The following is a 21,081-nucleotide window of genomic DNA, read 5'->3' as shown; positions in this document are numbered from 1 at the left end:
TGTTTAGCAAATGAGGGAATACAGGGTTATGGGAGATAGCTCATAGTTGATCCAAGGACTGTCCCATTGCCATTTTGGAGTCAGGAAGGAATTTTTTCCCTCTCAAATTGGCAAATTGGAGAGGCTTCAAATGGGGATTTTCGCCTTCTTCTGGATCAACTGGCAGTTAGGCAGGTTATATATAGATTTAAAGGAGAAGGAAAGGCTTGAAATGATAATGTCTTTAAAATGTTTACCCCACCTGTGCCTCCTGAACCGCTATATTTTCGCTTCTGAATTCCTATCCATTATGTAGTAATCCGCGTCGCAAGCTCTCTCAATCTTGAGGCGTTTGCCGGTGCCATTTTAAAAGCGCCGTCAGTTCCCCCGCAGCTCCTCCACATTGCGCATGCTCAAATTTTTTTTTACCTTCACTTGACCCCGCGCGTCATCAAAGCTGCAGGCACGTAATACACAGCAAAATAAACAGTAACAGCATGGACACTGAAACCGAAGGTAGCTGCTGACCACCAATGTTTTCATACCTGCCATTATTTTTTAATCAATAACTCGTACTATTACTCGTGATAATCATGGCATTTGTGCCTTACCTAGCCTATTTCTGTTTTGTCTTTCCTTCTCCTTCAAGGCTGAACTTGATGGATGAGTATCTTTTTTCAACCTAACTAACTATGTTACTATATAGGAGTACTGCTTTTTTGCTGCACTGTTTCAAGGGTCAGAACCAGAGAACAGAAAGGCATAAGGCTAGGGCCATATGGGACTGAAATCGGCACAAGCCGGTTTTAGTCCCTACAGCAGGCAGTAGTCTCTATCCGGAACCATTAAGTGTAAACACACTCAGAAAATTTTGTTGTGAAATGCAAAGTCTTGCCCTTCTTCGCCGAAATCCCCCGAGTGTGTTCATAACGGAGCCAACACAATGGTTCTGGATGGAAAAGAAGGAGGAGTCTCCTGCCCATGGTAGGAGCTGAAATTGGCCTGTGTATTACAGCAGGATGATTTCGGCTTGGTGTGGCCCTAGCCTAAGCAAACACTGCTCTCGGTACTGATTACATTGCAGAAATAACTTTTAAATGACAATGTTTTATTGGAAAGCTGCTTATTTCAATGACTTATTTTCATTATGCAAGAAACCGTTTCTGTGGTGGATTTTCCCTTTAAAGGAAAACTAAAGTATAACTAAAGAAGTAGCTAGAAATGTTGCACATAATGTTTTGGGCTTCTGTACCAGCCCAAGGCAACCACTGCCCTTTAGCAGTAAAGATCTGTGTCTCCAAAGATGCCCCAGTAGCTCCCCATCTTCTTTTCTGCTGATTCACTGCACATGCTCTGTGCTGCTGTCACTTACTGAGCTTAGGGACCCACTCACAATATACAGTACACATAGAATAGAAATGACACAATATAAGGCTGATTAGTAATTAATACACATAATTACTACATGGCAGCACAGAAACCAGTGCAATTAGCATCAGAATTGAATAATCAGCAAACCTGTAGCATCAGCTTATATTACAGCCAGGGAAGCTCATTTTCTGCTGGATAATTAGTGGCGAGCCCTAAGCTTAGCTTCTCAACAGCCAATCAGAGCCCACTGAGCATGTGAGTGTCACAGACACTTTCCAAGATGGTGACCCCCTGTGACAAGTTTGAAGTCCTGGATCATTGCTGCTATTGACAAGCTGAAACTTTAGCCTCGTGCAATAAGTTCACCATATAAAATATGCCATTTTTAGCCATATTCATTTTTAGGGTTTAGTTCTCCTTTAAGATAACTCTATGCTTATTCTAGAATTGCTAATTTTGGCCATCTTTCCCCCAGTCACCACCTAAGAGATTTATTAACTCAGAATAAACAAAGAATGTCACTGCTCAGTGAGACGTGATTAAGGAGGCAGTAGATTTGTATAGGCAAATCAATAGCTTGCTTCATTGCCCAGGCAAATTTTGGTGACTTAAACAAAACAGTTTAGCACAGAATTCGGCATTTGATGGTGGCGGGTGGGGGGAGCAGGAGAATAGCTCAACAAGCAACCGCCCATGAGGAAGTGTGCAGGTTCGGCCCGAACCCGCCCGTCCCACAGGTATCGGATCGGCCCACACATCACTAACTCACTCCCACTCCTTTCGTGACGTTACTGCGGGGCGGGTCTATAAACAGATGGGGAATGGCAGGCTGAGCGCCTGTTGAGAGGGAGCGGGTTGAGAGGGGTCGGGAATTTTAATTTTCATAATAATATACTTTTTTAGTAGTATGTGCCATTGGGAAATCATAAATAGAAAATTACCATTTTAAAAAATTAAGGATCGTACGATTCACTGTGCACACAAACACACCAACAAACCATACATGTTAGGTCACATGAGCCAATTAACAGACTGAGTTGTGTCTATTGCTTCCACACTTCTTCCTGTTACAGTTAGAGCTGCAGAATTTCTGGTCAGGTGATCTTTGAGGCAACACACAGATGATCACACAACGGGGGTTAAAGGCAAGCGATGTAAAAGGGCAAGATTTACTTAAATATATAGACCAGTTTGGTAAGATTCTTTAATATGACACTTAATATGTTGCTTAAAGGAGAAGGAAAGCTACAGAAGCTATAACACTATATTTATTCTGCAGAATGCTTTACCATACCGGAGTAAACAGCTCTTGAAATTTTCTGTTTGTTTAGAATAGAAACTGCCATATTAGTTTGGTGTGACATCACTTCCTGTCTGAGTTTCTCCCTACTCATTCATGGCTCTGGGCTCAGATTACAGGGAGGAGGGAGTGGGAGAGGAGCAAACTGAGCATGCTCAAGCCCTAGCCCTGGAGGTTTAAGCTGAAAACAGGAAGTCTGATACAGAAGCCCATGAGTACACAATAGAAGGAAAGAAGTGTGGTTTTTCTTTTGACAGAGGACTCAGAGCAGCATTACTTTGAGGGTTTACTGGTGTATTTATATAGACCTTTCTGATAAAGCTTACTTAATTTTAGCCTTTCCTTCTCCTTTAAGTGTTCATTTTGGGGGTGACCGACCCCTTTAAGAACTATATAATGGCAGTAAAGCAACAAGACAGAGAATTTACCTGCTGAACGAGAGACTGCGCTTCCTTAGACACGTATTCCGGCATAATGACAGTCGTATGGGTGTTTATTCCTGCTGGATGGCACTCGACCAGGGCCTGAAAGAGAGACGGTGATATTACCAGTCCCCAAGGGCACTTATTTTTCACTTTTAATAATAGTCATAATTCTTTCCCCCAATACAAGTCATCATTGCACTTTCTGTGCCGCTGTATATAAATAAAGCTATTGATTTCCGCACGCTGTGTACCAAAGTACCTATTCATCTCTGGGAGAAAAAAAGAAGAAAAGAAAGTAGCATCTTGAACATCCTTTCTTGGTTACGGCAGGCTTTCTTTTCATACCGTGGGGATTTTCTACACGGCACGGAAATGAGAAGGTGAGGCGGCGTTCATTGAAAACAAGGTTAGTTGTCGACATGTAATATCATATGAGCCCTTGTGCTCAACAATGATGTGCTTCTCTGGAGTTGTGTACTGGGAATTATACAAGTGTGTGGTTTCCCACTTTATTGACATGTATACTTCTATAGCCTAGGTTCAGCCTGGCAAAGCTAGCGGCAGTTATTCCAGGGAGCAGCAGTAGGTGGCGCTGTCTCAGATATTTTATACGGAGAAACTGCAAATGTACAGCCATATATTCATTTCGAAAATATTTGTGCCCCCCCTGAATATGTTATAGAGATGCTTATGGCAGTCTATCGCATGAACCCCATGAGGAGCTGCTTTTAGAGATCAGAAGGATCTGCTAAAATCATAAAAAATCTCTTGCATTAAAGGAGAACTAAAGTCTAGAAATGAATTTGGGTAAAAATGCCATATTTTATATAGTGAACTTTTTGCACGAGGCTAAAGTTTCAGCTTGTCAATAGCAGCAATGATCCAGGACTTCAAACTTGTCACAGGGGGTCACCATCTTGGAAAGTGTCTGTGACACTCACATGCTCAGTGGGCTCTGATTGGCTGTTGAGAGGCTAAGCTTAGGGCTCGTCACTAATTATCCAGCAGAAAATGAGCTTCCCCTGTAATATAAGCTGATGCTACAGGTTTGCTGATTATTAAATTCTGATGCTAATTGCACTGGTTTCTGTGCTGCCATGTAGTAATTATCTGTATTAATTACTAATCAGCCTTATATTGTGACATTTCTATTCTATGTGTACTGTATATTGTGAGTGGGTCCCTAAGCTCAGTAAGTGACAGCAGCACAGAGCATGTGCAGTGAATCAGCAGAAAAGAAGATGGGGAGCTACTGGGGCATCTTTGGAGACACAGATCTTTACTGCTAAAGGGCTGTGGTTGGTACAGAAGCACAAAACATCATGTATAAAATTTCTAGCTACATCTTTAATTAAGCTTTAGTTCTCCTTTAAGAGCCATAAATCGTATAACCTTTGCGTTCATCCTCTGTCCCTATATGTTTTAGCGGAAACCCAGAAATAGACACTGACCTGCTGGTACAGCTGGAATCCAAAAAGTGTAACATAAGACGCCTCGTAGGCACTATATGAACTGCTTCCAAAGCACAATCCTTTAACGGTGAGGTGCTGACCTCTGGGGAAAGCTGTATGGAAAATATTTCCTGCATACACAAATACTTCATTTCTCTTCTGGAAACGTTTTGATATACTGACTGCCATACATTATACATTTTTTCCCAGGGAGCCTTATTTATCCGAATTATTTTTCATGACTTATCACAAGCGGGCACTGCCATACTGATCTTAGTTAGCGCTATTAAAATGATGTCTGACTTAGTTGCGCGAATTTAAGGGGGAGACTTCTGAAAAGATGAAAAGATGATGGCACCTCGTAAACACCTGTCTATATGTCTACCAAACAGGATCGGATTTGAAGAGGCGGTGCCCCGAGGTAGAGTCTTGCAGCGGGTCGGGTTACCTGCAAAAAAAGCGGGCACCCTGTGGAATGAGGGGAGGATTTTCAGGTGCGGGTATACCTGCGGGACGGGTTGCGGGTCTCATCCAAATTTCTTATCTAATGTAATATTGTCTATATTTTATTCCTTTTAAAGTTTTACAAAACTTGTTTCTGTCCCCGCTCACTTTTGATGATGTCACTTCCGGTATGCAGCCCCGTCACTTCCTGTTTTATGTGGTCAGCGGGTTGCGGATATTTAAGGCAGTTGTGGGTCCGGGTCGGGTAGCGGATCAAAGTGGGTAAATATGCGGGTTGCAGTTCGGGTCGGGGTCTTAGAAATTGGTTTCGCACAGGACTCTACCCTGAGGCCTCAGCCGAAGCTTCGCACCGAGCGTGCACACCCCCCCCCGTATGGTCCTAGCGCCGGCATCTAGGGTGAGAAATGCAGCTATGCGTGAGCCCGATTTCGAGTCCCCAGTGCTCCCGGGGATGCGGCTGGGCTAGGATTCCGTTCAGATTCGGCCAGGATTCAGACTTTTTCAGCAGGATTCGGATGAATCCTTCTGCCGGCCGAAAAAAAAAAACGAATTTGCATACGCAAATTAGGGGCGGGGAGGGAAATCGCATGACTTTTTGCCAAGAAACAAGGAAGTAAAAAAGGTTTCCTCTTCCTACCCCTAATCTGCATATGCAAATTAGGATTAGGTTCGGTATACGCCCGAATCTTTCGCAAAGGTTTCGGGGGTTCAGGCAGAATCCAAAATAGTGGATTCAGTGAATCCCTAGTAGGTAGAGCCAAACATTTTTAAAAAAAATCAGAGATGCCAAAAAAATTGAATACAAAGAGTTGTTTCTTCTCATCCAGGCAGATAAAGGGCTGTTTCCACTCAACCAAACAGCAAAGGATATTTTTCATAAAATTTCTACCAATATATGTGTCAAGTAAAGACCCTTAAAATAGCGCACAAAACATTTTTAAGTGCAAAAACAAGTAGAATAAAATCCAATAAAATCGCCAAAATATTACACAGCGACATTGGCAATCAAAACCCTAGTTCTACTAGTCTCACTGTGTATTAAATTACTTATATATGATTCACAGACTCAATAATATTTAGATTTGGCCAAATAAACCAAATCTAAACCTAAATCTGGATAGTAAAATACCTAAATATTGCATAATCTGTTCAAAAAGCCACTGTGAATCGCCCATAGCAAGTTGCATTAAACGTTAGGCTTCAGTTTGACTAAATACCATGGATTCCAGACCATAAGAACCATACAATAAGGAGGTTTTTAGGTTTTTTTTACTATCAAATCCAAATTTTTGGTGGAAAAAAAAATCCTTTTGGGGATTTATTATACCCCAAGTTAGAGTCCTGCGCGGAACCAATTTCTAAGACCCGGACCTGACCCGAACCCGCGACCTAAACCCGCATATTTACCCACTTTGATCCGCTACCCAACCTGGACCCGCAACTGCCTTATCTGCAAACGGACACGCAACCCACCGACCACCTTCAAACAGGAAGTGAGGGTGCTGCAAACCGGAAGTGACGTCATCAAAAGTGGGCAGGGACAGAAACAAGTTTTTTAAAACTTTAAAAAGAGTACAATATAGACAATATTACATAAGATAAGAAATTTGGATGAGACCCGCACCTGAAAATCCTCCCCTCATTCCGCAGGGTGCCAGCTTTTTTTGCGGGTACCCGACCCACTGCAGGACTCTACCTCAAGGATGAAAAAAGTCAGAATCCGAAAATCTGGCATCTCAGACCTGAGATGTCAATGGGAGAGGTCCCAAAGATATCCTGATCTGCGATGGGTTTTGTGCAATAATCAGGCAAAAATCTGGGTTTTACAGGCAAAAATCTGTAAAAATTGGAGTTTTAGTAAAATCCGAAAAACTTGTAGGATTCGAAATGTTACACGATATTTCAGAGTTTTTTCCCCGCACTGGAAATTTTTGGGGAAATGTATCTATAAATAAGGGGAAATAACCCATGAGGATTTGGCCGTTATAGATTTCTGAAAATAATGAGATATTTTCGGATTTTGATAAATAACCTCCCAAGTGTTTGAATTCAGATAAGAGCCTTTGCTCATTTCAGGTGACATCACACAGTGACATCACAATGCCATGATACTGTGGCGTCACTGATTAATGTTGCTGGAGGAGAACCAATTTGTAAGAAATAAAATTACATTTCAGTCTCCTGTGCTCACACGTGTCTAGAAGAAACAAAGAAACATAATACCAAATGCACCAAGAGTCACAGTGATTTACCTTCCTGGTGAGAAGTTCAAAGAGAAGAGCCCCCAAACTCCACCAGTCACAGGCCTGCGTCTCCTCTGTTATTCCTCCGACTTCTGAAATCAGACATTTGTTCTCATTAGGAGGAAATTCAAATTCCAGTACAACCTTTCCCTCTTCAAGGACACACAAATTTTTCACATGGAAAAGAAACATCATTAACACAATAAACACAATAAAATGCAGCATTTGCAAACATCAAGAATATGTAACCTGCTTGTAAACTAAAACTGCTGAACCACAACAACAATCAGCACTGCAACCCAGAGCACAACTTACTCTATGAGATCCTTCTAAATGTAAAGGTAATTCCTTACAGCTTCTGGATGGTCAATACACATTCAGTACTTTACTTCAACAACAGTCTTTTATATGGTATTTATCCCACACTCACACCTCCTTCCCAGATACTATTATCCCACTGTTACTATAGGCACCATCTCTCCCTACTATACCTGCTATCCCACAGTCACACTCCCTTCCCAGAGACTATTATCCACTGTTACTATAGGCACCATCTCTCCCTACTATACCTGCTATCTCACAGTCATACTCCCTTCCCAGAGACTATTATCCACTGTTACTATAGGCACCATCTCTCCCTACTATACCTGCTATCCCACAGTCACACTCCCTTCCCAGAGACTATTATCCACTGTTACTATAGGCACCATCTCTCCCTACTATACCTGCTATCCCACAGTCACACTCCCTTCCCAGAGACTATTATCCCACTGTTACTATAGGCACCATCTCTCCCTACTATACCTGCTATCCCACAGTCACACTCCCTTCCCAGAGACTATTATCCACTGTTACTATAGGCACCATCTCTCCCTACTATACCTGTTATCCCACAGTCACACTCCCTTCCCAGAGACTATTATCCACTATTACTATAGGCACCATCTCTCCCTACTATACCTGCTATCCCACAGTCACACTCCCTTCCCAGAGACTATTATCCACTGTTACTATAGACACCATCTCTCCCTACTATACCTGCTATCCCACAGTCACACTCCCTTCCCAGAGACTATTATCCACTGTTACTATAGACACCATCTCTCCCTACTATACCTGCTATCCCACAGTCACACTCCCTTCCCAGAGACTATTATCCACTGTTACTATAGGCACCATCTCTCCCTACTATACCTGCTATCCCACAGTCACACTCCCTTCCCAGAGACTATTATCCCACTGTTACTATAGGCACCATCTCTCCCTACTATACCTGCTATCCACAGTCACACTCCCTTCCCAGAGACTATTATCCCACTGTTACTATAGGCACCATCTCTCCCTACTATACCTGCTATCCACAGTCACACTCCCTTCCCAGAGACTATTATCCACTGTTACTATAGGCACCATCTCTCCCTACTATACCTGTTATCCCACAGTCACACTCCCTTCCCAGAGACTATTATCCACTGTTACTATAGGCACCATCTCTCCCTACTATACCTGTTATCCCACAGTCACACTCCCTTCCCAGAGACTATTATCCCACTGTTACTATAGGCACCATCTCTCCCTACTATACCTGCTATCCCACAGTCACACTCCCTTCCCAGAGACTATTATCCACTGTTACTATAGACACCATCTCTCCCTACTATACCTGCTATCCCACAGTCACACTCCCTTCCCAGAGACTATTATCCCACTGTTACTATAGGCACAATCTCTCCCTACTATACCTGCACAAGAGGCCATGAAACTGCTGTACACAGACATGGTCCATACAACAGGTGAGTGTTCTTAAAAGGGAACATAAAGATACGCCTGTACCCTCCACACCCTCTAATTCAACTTTGGAAACTGATATCAAGCTATAAAACAGGAAGTTAAAGGTAAAATGGGTAATTGGCTGCATAACTGAAATTCCAGCATATTTCTTTTATTGACCAAGTTCCTTATTCCTGCATTGCTAAAGAAAGGATCTTTTCAGTAACTGTTCCCCAGTACCTTGCCACTTGCATTCACATCTGCACATTTGAGCCATGGGTCTGTAGGAAAGGATCAGTGCTATTTGGTATTTGGGGAACCGCAATAATGGCCAAACATTCAAGTCTATGGAAGACGACCTTTCTGTAATTCGGAGCTTTCTAGATAACCGGTTTCCGGATAACGGATCCCATACCTGTATTCATGTTGGATTTAAATTCTTACACAGGGAAGACTCCAGACTTTACTTGTCCCTGATGCCTATTAGCAGCACAGGATTACACAGCTTCTGTTTATTTGGAAGACTTATTTATAGAGCAGGCCAATGACCCTTCGAACTGGAACTTTTTCAGGTTTCTGCCCGTGGAAACTGAATTTGTTACTGGAATTTTTTTTGTTTTGTTTGTTTCATAAATACCAAGGCATGTTAGCAGCAGATAAAAGATATATTGCAATAATTAGAAAGTGCAGGGCAGGTGCATGATGTTTTGAGGACAAATGTGTGATAAGAGGCCCCAGGGGGTAGAGAGAGCAAAGGGTTGTTTAAACAGGAGTGAATCATTTTCACCCCGACTCGGCGATAAAGTTCACTTCCTCCCCCCTTACCCCGGGCTAAAATATCAAGCGGCTTTTAATGCTCCTGTTTAGAAAACAAGAGAGGCGGTCGGTGAATTTGGTGCAACAAAAGCCCCATCACGTGGCACCTGCCTTGTTTGTGCATTTTATTATTGTCAAATGTAAAGCAACGTTGCTGGCAGCATCACAAAGTGTTCCCTTCAGCCTGTCACACGGGTTTCAATGTACATTGAATGATTTATAAGGCGCAGTTTCCACCGTGAGTCGGGAACAAAAATCAGACTTATATTGTGGCTGGGCAGAATGGATTTGCTTTGGATATCCATCAAAGTGCCACCCAGGACTTGAAAGTACTGGTAAAACTGTCGGGATTATGTGGGTGCTTCTATGTTTCAGGGTATACCTCACCTTTATTGCAGCACAGAAAAATGTGGTTATGGAGTATTTAGAAAAGGGTGTGAAATACACACACATATATATACAGTATATATATATATATATATATATATACAGTATATAAGTTAAATACAACCACCATGTTGCCAGCGCTCTCGACAAAAAGGTTTACATGCCCGGGTGCAGTGTCCCACGTATTTATCCAAACCAAAATGCAATAAGGTCCGCACTCTCAGGACTTCTTAAAAGGAAAAAATGATTTATTGTAGAAGTTACAGACTGACGTTTCGGCCTGGTCCCAGGCCTTTCTCAAAGAAACAATTCAATATTGAAAATGCATTTTATACACATGATAAGGCGGGCAAACAACAGTCTGATTGACGTGATGTAATCGTCAGCATTTAGTGACTGTCAATCAAACCAGCTTTCATGGCTGCACATCAGTGTTGCTTAAATGGTTAATTTATCTAAACCCATTATAGGGAACCAAAAGGCTACTTTTAAATAACAGTTTAAAACAAAGTTAAAAACAAACCACAGTGTTGCAATGTTACTTGTTGAAATTATTATAATAAACAAAGTTTTGCTACTGTGTATAATACATGAGGATCTAATAAGACATGGACAACTCGTTCTATCACTGGGCCATATTATACCTTAACTCCATAAAACTAAGTATATTTTTCATATATCATTATAATAAATTATGTAAAAGTCCCTCTCACTGACTCAATATAAAAGTCAGTATGGGACGCACAACCATAAGCCAGAGTATAAGCCTGGGTGCTAGTCAAAAAAGTACATAGCGATGCAAAGTGACAGCACTTCCTATGAATTTATAACAAGAATAATAATAATATTGTTATAGTGAACTTATTACACGAGGCTAAAGTTTCAGCTTGTCAATAGCAGCAATGATCCAGGACTTCAAACTTGTCACGTAAGTGATTGTGTTAAAAAAAAGGCTTTAGTTCCTCACATTTTTATCTTTTTTGTTCAACCCACTGAATTAAAGCTGAAAGTCTGCAGTTCAACTGCATCTGAGTTGTTTCATTTAAAATTGATTGTGGTAATGAACAGAACCAAAACAAGAAAAAAAGTTGTCTCTGTCCAAATATTTATGGACACACATGAAGGATTAAAGAACTTGTAAGGCCACCAAAACCTTGGTAAGACGCTGCCACCTGCTGGGATTGTTAAGGAGATGCGGACAAGAGACATTGGTAAGGGACAGCCATGGAGAATAAACACACAGATAAACATTGCTGTCTATTGTTAGGGAAAAGACTACAGGAGCCATTTTTGCTGGCCAGCTACTGAAATACCAGCTGGGTGGCAACCCAAGTCATGGATGTGGCCTCCGCTAAAAGGTGTGCACAAGCCCATATGTGATCCGCTCACTGGAAGGAGAGCTGCAGAGCTTACAAACGACAACAAATGTGGGTGGAGGTCAAATGCTACATTCAAATGTCATTTGCGTGCAATTCTTTTGGCACCTATTGACACAACCAGTGGGCACCCTGGTATTACCAACATTTTCAGGGTGGCGGAAACTCCAGGGTTTTTCGGCATCAGTCGGAGCAATTGTGTCAGATTCATTTTTTTTTATTTTTAAGGGATAATGTACCCCCTACTGTAAATGATAAATATATTAGAAGTCACTGAGGGGTTGTTCTGTGACCATATAAAGCCACAAGGCTGCAGGGTGAGTTATACAGGGAACTCTGAGTATCACTCATGTATTATAAGGGATAATGTACCCCCTACTGTAAATGATAAGGATATTAGAAGTCACTGAGGGGTTATGTGACCATATAAAGACACAAGGCTGCAGGCTGAGTTATACAGGGAACTCTGAGTATCACTCATGTATTATAAGGGAAAATGTACCCCCTACTGTAAATGATAAGGATATTAGAAGTCACTGAGGGGTTGTTCTGTGACCATATAAAGGCACAAGGCTGCAGGCTGAGTTATACAGGGAACTCTGAGTATCACTCATGTATTATAAGGGATAATGTACCCCCTAATGTAAATGATAAGGATATTAGAAGTCACTGAGGGGTTGTTCTGTGACCATATAAAGCCACAAGGCTGCAGGGTGAGTTATACAGGGAACTCTGAGTATCACTCATGTATTATAAGGGATAATGTACCCCCTACTGTAAATGATAAGGATATTAGAAGTCACTGAGGGGTTGTTCTGTGACCATATAAAGGCACAAGGCTGCAGGCTGAGTTATACAGGTTAGGGATTTCTAATATCTTTGTATTTTAAGGTAGGGGGGAACAATATTAACATTAATACTCTGATTAATGTGCCACCCATTTAATAACTCATAAATCACAACTTTTCATCGAATCTGCCATGGGGTCCCTGACTGCAGTACCCCCTGTATCTCCCTAAAAGCAGCCTGATGACAAGCAACAGGTGAACGTAGCTAAGCACAGAAACATCCTTCCCTACTGTATCTCTATGGAGTCATTTATCACGGCCAACAATAGCAAACAAACCATCTCTTTATAAGCGCAAGGAGCAATTACGGCTACAGTTGTCTCGGGAGAATGCTTCATCCCACTTAGCCCCCGTAAGTTATTTTTTGTACACATGGGGCATAATTTACAAACAAAATTGAAGCAGTTATAATTATTATTATATACCAGTACTGTCGCCAGCAGCAATTAGCAGAACTTTGCACTCATTTTTCTAACTGACTGATCTAAACTAACTGCTCATTGGTCTCTATCAGCACATGCACTGGTACCATTCAGCACCAATAATACTACAGGTATGGGACCTGTTATCCAGAATTCTCATGACCTGGGGTTTTCCAGATAACGGATCTCCATACCTCAAGTCTACTAGAAAATCATGTAAACATTAAATAAACCCAATAGGCTGGTTTTGCCTCCAATAAGGATTAATTACATCTTAGTTGGGATCAAGTACAAGGGACTGTTTTATTATTACACAGAAAAAGGAAATAATTTTTAAGATTTTGGATTATTTGGATAAAATTGAGTCTATCTAGTAATTTGGAGCTTTCTGAATAACAGGTTCGTGGATAACAGAAACCATACCTGTACTTATAAAATTTACTATGATTTACCCACACATTTGCGAAAGTATTACAGGTATGGGATCCGTTATTCTGAAACCTATTCTCCAGAAAGATCTGAATTACAGAAAGGCCATCTCCCATAGACTGCATTTTATCCAAATTTAAAATGATTTTTTACTCTGTAATAATAAAACAGTAACTTGTACTTGATCCCAACTAAGATATAATTAATCCTTATTGCAGACAAAACCAGCCTACTGGGTTTATTTCATGTTTGCATGATGTTTTACTGTTTTATTATCACTGAGAAAAAGGAAATCATTTTTAACATTTTGGATTATTTGGATAAAATGGAGTCTATCAAATAATTTGGAGCTTTCAGAATAACAGGTTCATGGATAACAGATACCATACCTGTACTTGTAAAAAGTATTATTACCCACACATATGCAAAAGTATTACAGGTATGGGATCCATTATTCGGAAACCCATTCTTCAGAAAGATATGAATTACAGAAAGGCCATCTCCCATAGACTCCATTTTATCCAAGTAATCCAAATTTTTTTAAATGATTTTTTTTCTCTGTAATAATAAAACAGTCACTTGTACTTGATCCCAACTAAGATATAATTAATCCTTATTGGAAGCAAAACCAGCCTATTGAGTTTATTTCATGTTTACATGATTTTCTAGTAGACTTAAGGTATGATGATCCAAATTATGGAAAGATCTGTTATCAGGAAAGCCTCAGGTCCCACGCATTCTGGATAACAGGTCCTATACCTGTAATAGCAATTTCAATCAGATTTTTTTTGCTGCAGCATTTTCTCCGAAACCTTTTATGTTACAGCCAGGTATTGATTTAATATATTTTTTTGAGGCTATTTTAATATTTATAAATGACATGATTGCTATTGATATGCTTAAGGTTGGGACATTGTGTCAATGAACAGATCAGAGACGATGAATATAAATGTCTGCAACTTTCATACTTCGGAATAACAAACTGCCATTTCATGATGTACAAAAGTCTATTTACTGTTCAACAAGGCTTCAATTATGAGCCATATCCACCACGACTTGACAGCCCAAGAATTACTGTGGATATCAGGCCATGCATTAACTTCCACGTCCAATAAAAGTATGTTACCAGAGCTACAAGAGGAAATGAAAGCTGCTAATCTACTTTTCAAGTGAAACATTTGAGGTGATTGATCTAACCTGGGGCACAGTACATTTTCTCTATTGCATCGCTGTCACACGAATCTTCAACCTCACTCCACCTGCTGAAATACGTTAGCTGAATGTGTCCTAAAAACAAAACGACAGGAGAAATCAAAACATTTTTCCCTTTCCATTTTCTGTACAAGTGAACTGTAATTACTCTCTTTCTAGCTAAAAACAGTATCATTAAGAATAATGGCATCATTAAGTACTAGAAGCTATTACAGTGGGTGAATTTGCGGCACTGATAATGAAGCTCGAGACAGGAAATGAAGATACTAATTACAAGATAAAACGCCTACTCAGTTAATTGGAAGCAACAGCGAATAAAAAGAAATGCATTTGCAAAAGTTCCTGACCTCTATCATTCAATAAGATGTTGTTTGGGTTCAAATCGCGGCACACAATTCCTTCCCCGTGCAGAGCATCAAGAGCCAGAACTATTTCAGCGGCCCATCTTTGGATACAGGTCTCTGGGATGATGAAGTTCGATGCGGTTGACAATTTAGCATCGAGTTCCTGGAACAGTTTATGGATCTCCTTCTCCTCCCGAAATTCTTTTTTGACATCAAAACACGCGTCTGTATCCTCAATTTTGATCTTGAGCTGCACCAGATTAGTAGTTAACTCATCAGGCATTTCAGAACTGACCAAAGGTAGTGTTTCTTGAGGACTACGGACATTGTTGATGCCTGAAGACATCTCACGAGGAACTTGGGAGATTTCTTCTGTAGCCTTGTTATACAACGTAATTGGTAATAAAGTGTCTAAATCACTAAAAGCACCCCTTGATTCTAATGGATCAATAGGTGAAGTTCTAGAAGACTCCTTGTTGTTAGTGTTGACTTGACATTGTTCAATGATTTGTGAATGAGAGCTCCCTGTTTGCTCAACAGCCACAAGTGGATTTGGATTCAGTCCCTTCAATTGCTCCAAGCTGTTATTCACCAGTAAAACGTCAGGGGTTTCTAACAGCTTGGTCTCCATAAAATCAGTTTCTAGAATGTTGTGTTGAAAGACGACTTTAGTTTCTTCCATTTGTTCGGTGCCAGGCAGGTTGACTAGAAGGTCTGGCCTTCCTTCATCAATGCTGCAAACATCATCTAAAGCAGCATCTTTGAATGAAATGACAGGAACAGAATCATTTGACCCCCTGCTTAGTGCATCGTGAGGGAAAATAGCGGACGGACCAACATGTGGTCTTGCTGGCTCAAATTCACTGTCAACATCAACGTCATCTTGGAAAGGAGGATATGGATCAACAGTTCCTGCCTTTGAGCCATGATCTCCAAAATCACTATTACTTTCCCGACTATCAATTCTAAAAAATTCCATGGGACTACCCCTAGATTTTATCAGTGTATCAGCCATCACAACTGGCTTGGGCCCGCCATGTCCACACTCTTCATTAAATAAAGGTTCCTCACTAGTTATCTGAGAGTTTAAACCGTTATAGGTTGTGCAATGTGGCTCTTCCTCTACAAAGTCTGTGGGGGTATCCTCCTGTTCATCCAGTCCGAGTAAAGGCTCTACACTTAATGTGTCAGGTTCCACCTTCTCTTTACTGTACTCTCTACACAGGGTTAGATAGCTTGTGGTGCACTCCTCGTCAGAACTTGATGCTGAATCAGCCCATTTAAGAGGACTTTCCCTCCCTTCCTCATCTTGGGTGCTACTGTCATCTTGAGAACTAAGTGTCAAGCTACTTTGCAGCGGTTGCACAGACAGCATGTTTCTATCGCTGCTTCCCCTGGAGTCAAGGCTGCTTTTAGGACAAAGAGCTGGATGTTTTAGAAGGTCTTCATCTGAGTGGGAGCTCTTCGAAGGAGAAACATCAAAGCTTTCGTCAGCACGTGTGCTAAAATATTTACTCAAGTAGTTCCATAATTTTCCACCTGAAAAAAAAAAAAACAACTGATTCAAGTGACTTAAATGTAAATGTATTTTAAACAACTAAAAAGTGATGTTACATACACTAACGAATACATAGAAGAAAAAACATAAAAAAACTCAAGCCCATCCAAGGCCTGCAATCGATTAGCAGCCCTTGGATGGGCTTATCTATCGACAAAGTCCATTATAATCCTCAGCAGCCTAGCACTGATCTTAAACAATGTAGGTTAGGATGGAGCTATTAATCCACAGGCTCTGCTGCAAAAATTTCCATTATTATTTTTGCAGCAGAGACTGCGGATTGTCAGTTCCATCCTAACCTACATTGTTTAAGTATTACGTTTGGGTGGAGACCATTTGAACAAAACTTCATCAGCACTGATCTTACTCCCCCTTCCTTTAACGGGTTTTATGGTAAACACTGGGGTCATTTAAAAACAGTGGGCAAATTTGCACCAATGACAAACAATCAGATGATTGCTTTCAGTGTATAACTTGCAGCTGGCTGGAAAAAAAAGCTAATCACTGATGGGTTGCTATGGTGCAAATTTTCCCACTGTTTATAAATGAGCCTCATTGAGTATTAGATAGGATTTAAGAATTAAAGTTCTTTAATAAAGTTGGCCAATATCTTGACAGGACCGGTCTTTTTCTGTCGCTTCTCTTAAAACTGTGCCTGGTTTCCAGGCGCCCACATTATGTTTTATTGAGAGTCTTCCTTTAAATTATACATATTCCTGATTCATTCCATTGAGGCACAACAAAGGCCGACCAGTTTCACTAAATAAACAACTACATCATCTTACCAGCTCAGGATTGCTGACACTCTAGCTCCACGAGAGAAGCAAAGATATAATTATTTCGCTGTTTGGAAGCCCTTTTCCTTCTTCCTGTATCTGTGACACAGTCCATCTATTCAAATACAGCACCAATAAGATGTCTGGCATTGGCTGGTGTTGTATTTGGAATTGATTGCAGCTTGGCAGAGGCAGTGTTGCTTTGTGCGTAATTAATGCCAAACTGTGATTATGGGCAAAGGCAAATAGCAGCAGTTTAAGGATACTGTTAGATTTTCCAGTTCATTGATGATATTTTTTTTTTCTTAACGTTGTTCTTATTCAGTGATGTCAACTGATGAGTAATGTTAAAAGCACACTTTTTTTAGTCTATGGGGTGTGTGTTTTTTGCGTTTTAATGACACATAAATGACCACTAATAGGATACAGGTATGGGATCTACTCCCACAACCCAGAAATGCCATTTCCCATAGTGTCATACTTATAGAATGCTTCATTTCTGACTAATGTGCTTTTTCTTTGCAATAATAAGAGATTACCTTGTTCTTGGTGGTAACTACAGTAGCAGAAATCCATACTAAAAGCCTCATTGAGATTCATAGGTTGCTCACTATAGTGCACATTTTTGCAAAAATTGCTAGAACGGAGTTCAAAATATTTCTCTGCATTGCTTACATAAGGCAGGGAGCAGCAGATGGGTGCCCCCTAGTATGCCCTTTCTTTTTTATGTCATTCAAAAGGTGCAAGTTAGGGGGCCTCAGAAGAAGAAGGGTCCTAAGAAGCCCTGCACATAACACTTGCCCAGGGGGCACTCTACACCTTGGGTCAAAAAGATGACTTTCCCCGGCAGCAGACAATACTGACCCATGCATGGTTCACTTTAAAACTATAGTTGCTAAGTACAAGGGAAACCCAAGATTTGTTTTTGCACCCCAATCTCCTGTTTTTGGTTCTTTTGCATCCCTTTTGTCACAGCTGGCTTTAGGTAATGAAGAAAAGTCAAATGGCCGTTGAGTTTTCTTGAAAACGTTTCACCACTCATCCAAAAGGCTTCTTCGGGTGAGTGGTGAAACATTTTCAAGAAAACTCAGAAAGTCCAGTTGCTTTAAACTTAACTCTGCTAGCAACTGTATATCATGACTGGGATGAATGAGAATCTCTATAGGCATTCACCAAAGGGTATAATATTGAGAACATTTATAATTCTAAAGAGAACGGGCACAAACCAACAACCAATGTCAATATAATTCTAATAATATTTCAATAAAAAGGGACAGAGACACAGATATCTTTTTAAACTCTATCCCATTGTTCTTGATATAAGCCTACCGGCAGGCGATTCTCTTTAGTAGTGGTTCTAAAGTTGTGGGGCTGACCCTCCTGGGGGGTATATGGAGCAGTATGGTGCTCAACTTGAAGGACAGTTAGGTAAGATCTAAAGATGGCTGTTTGCTCTTGTAGATACACCTATCAGCCCAGCTTTATGGTAATTTAGTTTGAAATCTTAACTGTTGACCTAGATATACTTGGAAGTATGGCTGAATGACAGGTAAACCCCAGGTCCTGAGCATTCTGGATGACAGGTCCCCTACCTGTACATATATATTTGTGTATTATGAGCTAAGAGGACCCTGACCAATGGCTGGACCTCCAAGGGGGACTTGAACTGAAAAAGCCAGTGCTGTATGAGGACTCGGATGAGAAATAAGACCAAAATGCAGTGCATAACAACTGCCCATCCCACAGTCAGAATGCCACCCTTCACTCTTGAGTCAAGGACTCCAGGAAGGAAGCAGGAGTGAAATTGTTAAATGCTTTAAAAAAAAAAAAAAAGACAATTTTATGCTGAATATGCTTCCTATATCTTCCAATTTAAAAGAGTTTTCTAGCCTGACTTGTTCACATTAACATCTAGATGCTAGAGGAGAAATAAGCTTCGGTGTGTACAAACTACTTTTAATTGGTTAATGACTTAAACTGAGCCATGAACATTATAATCCAGGTGTGAGAATTACGTTTCATTTGCCACCTGTTCAGCAGGCACGGGAGGCAAGCAGAATTAAAAAAAAGGGACTTCATAAGCAATTTTATTGTAGGAATTTTTTTTTCTCGGTGTCCATATGTGTTGCCACTGGCTGTATTGCCTGCAATCTAATGCCGAACAAACGTTGTTGGCCGCAAACTACTACTGATAAAACGAAAAAAAAGAGACATCCTAATGAAGTCTAGCGGGAATATGGCATTTTCTACTCTCACAGCAAACCTTTAACATGAGCAGGTCGGCTTGGCAAAGACTGAGACAAGAGGAGAGGAAAGAGTTTCTGCTGAAGCAGCATGGTGCTTATATTCCTGCATGTGCCAGAGCAATTCCTGTGGAAAAACACATCACGCGCGCTGTCTAATGATGTTACTAGAGTTCATGCTTATTAGGCAGCCATTACCAGCAGCACAGAGCATTCACCATCCGCTTTACAGCAGTTTGGGTTGTGGTAATGTAATATTAGCCTGAGACACCCGGGTATCTAACACAAGGGATGCCAAGGCTTCAACCACCAAGTCTACAAGTTATGGCTTCCTCTAGTAGTCACTAGGAGCCCAGGAAAGCAGGATTAAAGGAGAAGGAAAGGTTAAAACTAGGTAAGCTTTATCAGAAAGGTCTATAGAAATACACCAGTAAACCGTCAAAGTAATGCTGCTCTGAGTCCTCTGTCAAAAGAAACACCCAAATTTATTGTGTACTCATGGGCTTCTGTATCAGACTTCCTGTTTTCAGCTTAAAGAGGACCTGTCACCTTGAGACATGAATAATATATAGCTTTCCCTCCTTAGTTAAACCCTTTAGTCAGCTGTTTTTGTCTATATCCGAAACAGATTAGAAAATATCCTATATGTAAAAAGTGTTTCATAGGCGCTGCCATCTTGAAACAGGACCCTTTTGCGTTTTGTGTGTGGGCTGAGCCAAACTGCCAAATCTCATGCATGTCTAGTCATAGAGTCTACTCTGTGATAGCAAAATGTAGGGCTATGGCGAGAATGCCCACTTTAAAGATTATTCTTTTGGTTGATCAATATATGCCTCAGCAGAAATAAGACATAAATTATTGCTTATGTTTTTGTTGTGTTGTGTAATTTTTTTTCTTCAGGTATATTATGAAGTGAGACAGTAGCACTTGTATTGTAGCTAAAGTGACTACTGGTAGCTGTCCAACTACGAATATTAGTAATAACTAGGAGCAGCTGGAAAATGAGAGGAGAAATGTAGGTATTTATTCCCAAAGCCAAATATAGTGTAAGTGACCTGAAATAATGCCTCATCAAGCCTTTTCTAAATAATCATCAGATGATCCCTCAAACCAGTGGAAGGCAGAATCTTCTGATTCTGCATTGCATGTGGGGGGTTGGCTACTCATGGAGTTGCACCTATAAGGCAGGTCAACAGAACTCACACACACACACAAACTCAGGCACATACTCAGACACACACACACACTCAGGCATACACACACTCACAGACTCAGGGATACACACTCAAACACAGACTCACAGAGATACTCTAACACACACACACACACACACATACACACAGAAATGCACATCACAGGCACATGTTTCACAAAAGGCTGACCATTAAATCAAGGTGAACAGTCACTAACAGAGCACTCCATAGCGTAGCCTTATCAAGTCTCTAAAATAAATAAACAAAGTACTGTTCACATTTCACAAAAGCCAGAACATTAAATCAAAGTGAACAGACACTAACAGAGAGGTCTAACATAAATAAAATAAGTACGCTTCAGTCTGTCCTGCACGCCGAATACAGACACGAGTTCCAGCTAGAGGACTCAGGGCAAACGCTGTCGGAGTTTCCTGCTGCCTTATCTTTCTCCTCCGTGCGGGAGGTGAAATCTC

The 21,081-nt window shown here is 40.8% G+C and overlaps 1 protein-coding gene across 3 annotated transcripts in view; it reads right to left on the bottom strand.

Annotated features, from left to right (window-relative positions):
- Positions 1-21,081, bottom strand: part of rps6kc1.L (ribosomal protein S6 kinase, 52kDa, polypeptide 1 L homeolog) — a 99,340-nt gene that overhangs the window by 10,500 nt on the left and 67,759 nt on the right. For all 3 annotated transcript variants that reach the window (XM_018261797.2, XM_018261798.2, XM_018261799.2), the window contains 4 exons: positions 14,842-16,377; positions 14,480-14,569; positions 7,244-7,326; positions 3,079-3,174 (listed from right to left, as the gene is read on the bottom strand). In XM_018261797.2, the coding sequence (XP_018117286.1) occupies positions 3,079-3,174; positions 7,244-7,326; positions 14,480-14,569; positions 14,842-16,377 (1,805 nt within the window). The remainder of the gene's footprint in view (positions 1-3,078; positions 3,175-7,243; positions 7,327-14,479; positions 14,570-14,841; positions 16,378-21,081) is intronic.

Source organism: Xenopus laevis, chromosome 5L, assembly GCF_017654675.1.
Source record: "Xenopus laevis strain J_2021 chromosome 5L, Xenopus_laevis_v10.1, whole genome shotgun sequence".
Taxonomy (NCBI): domain Eukaryota; kingdom Metazoa; phylum Chordata; class Amphibia; order Anura; family Pipidae; genus Xenopus; species Xenopus laevis.
This window is presented reverse-complemented; position numbering and strand designations above follow the sequence as displayed.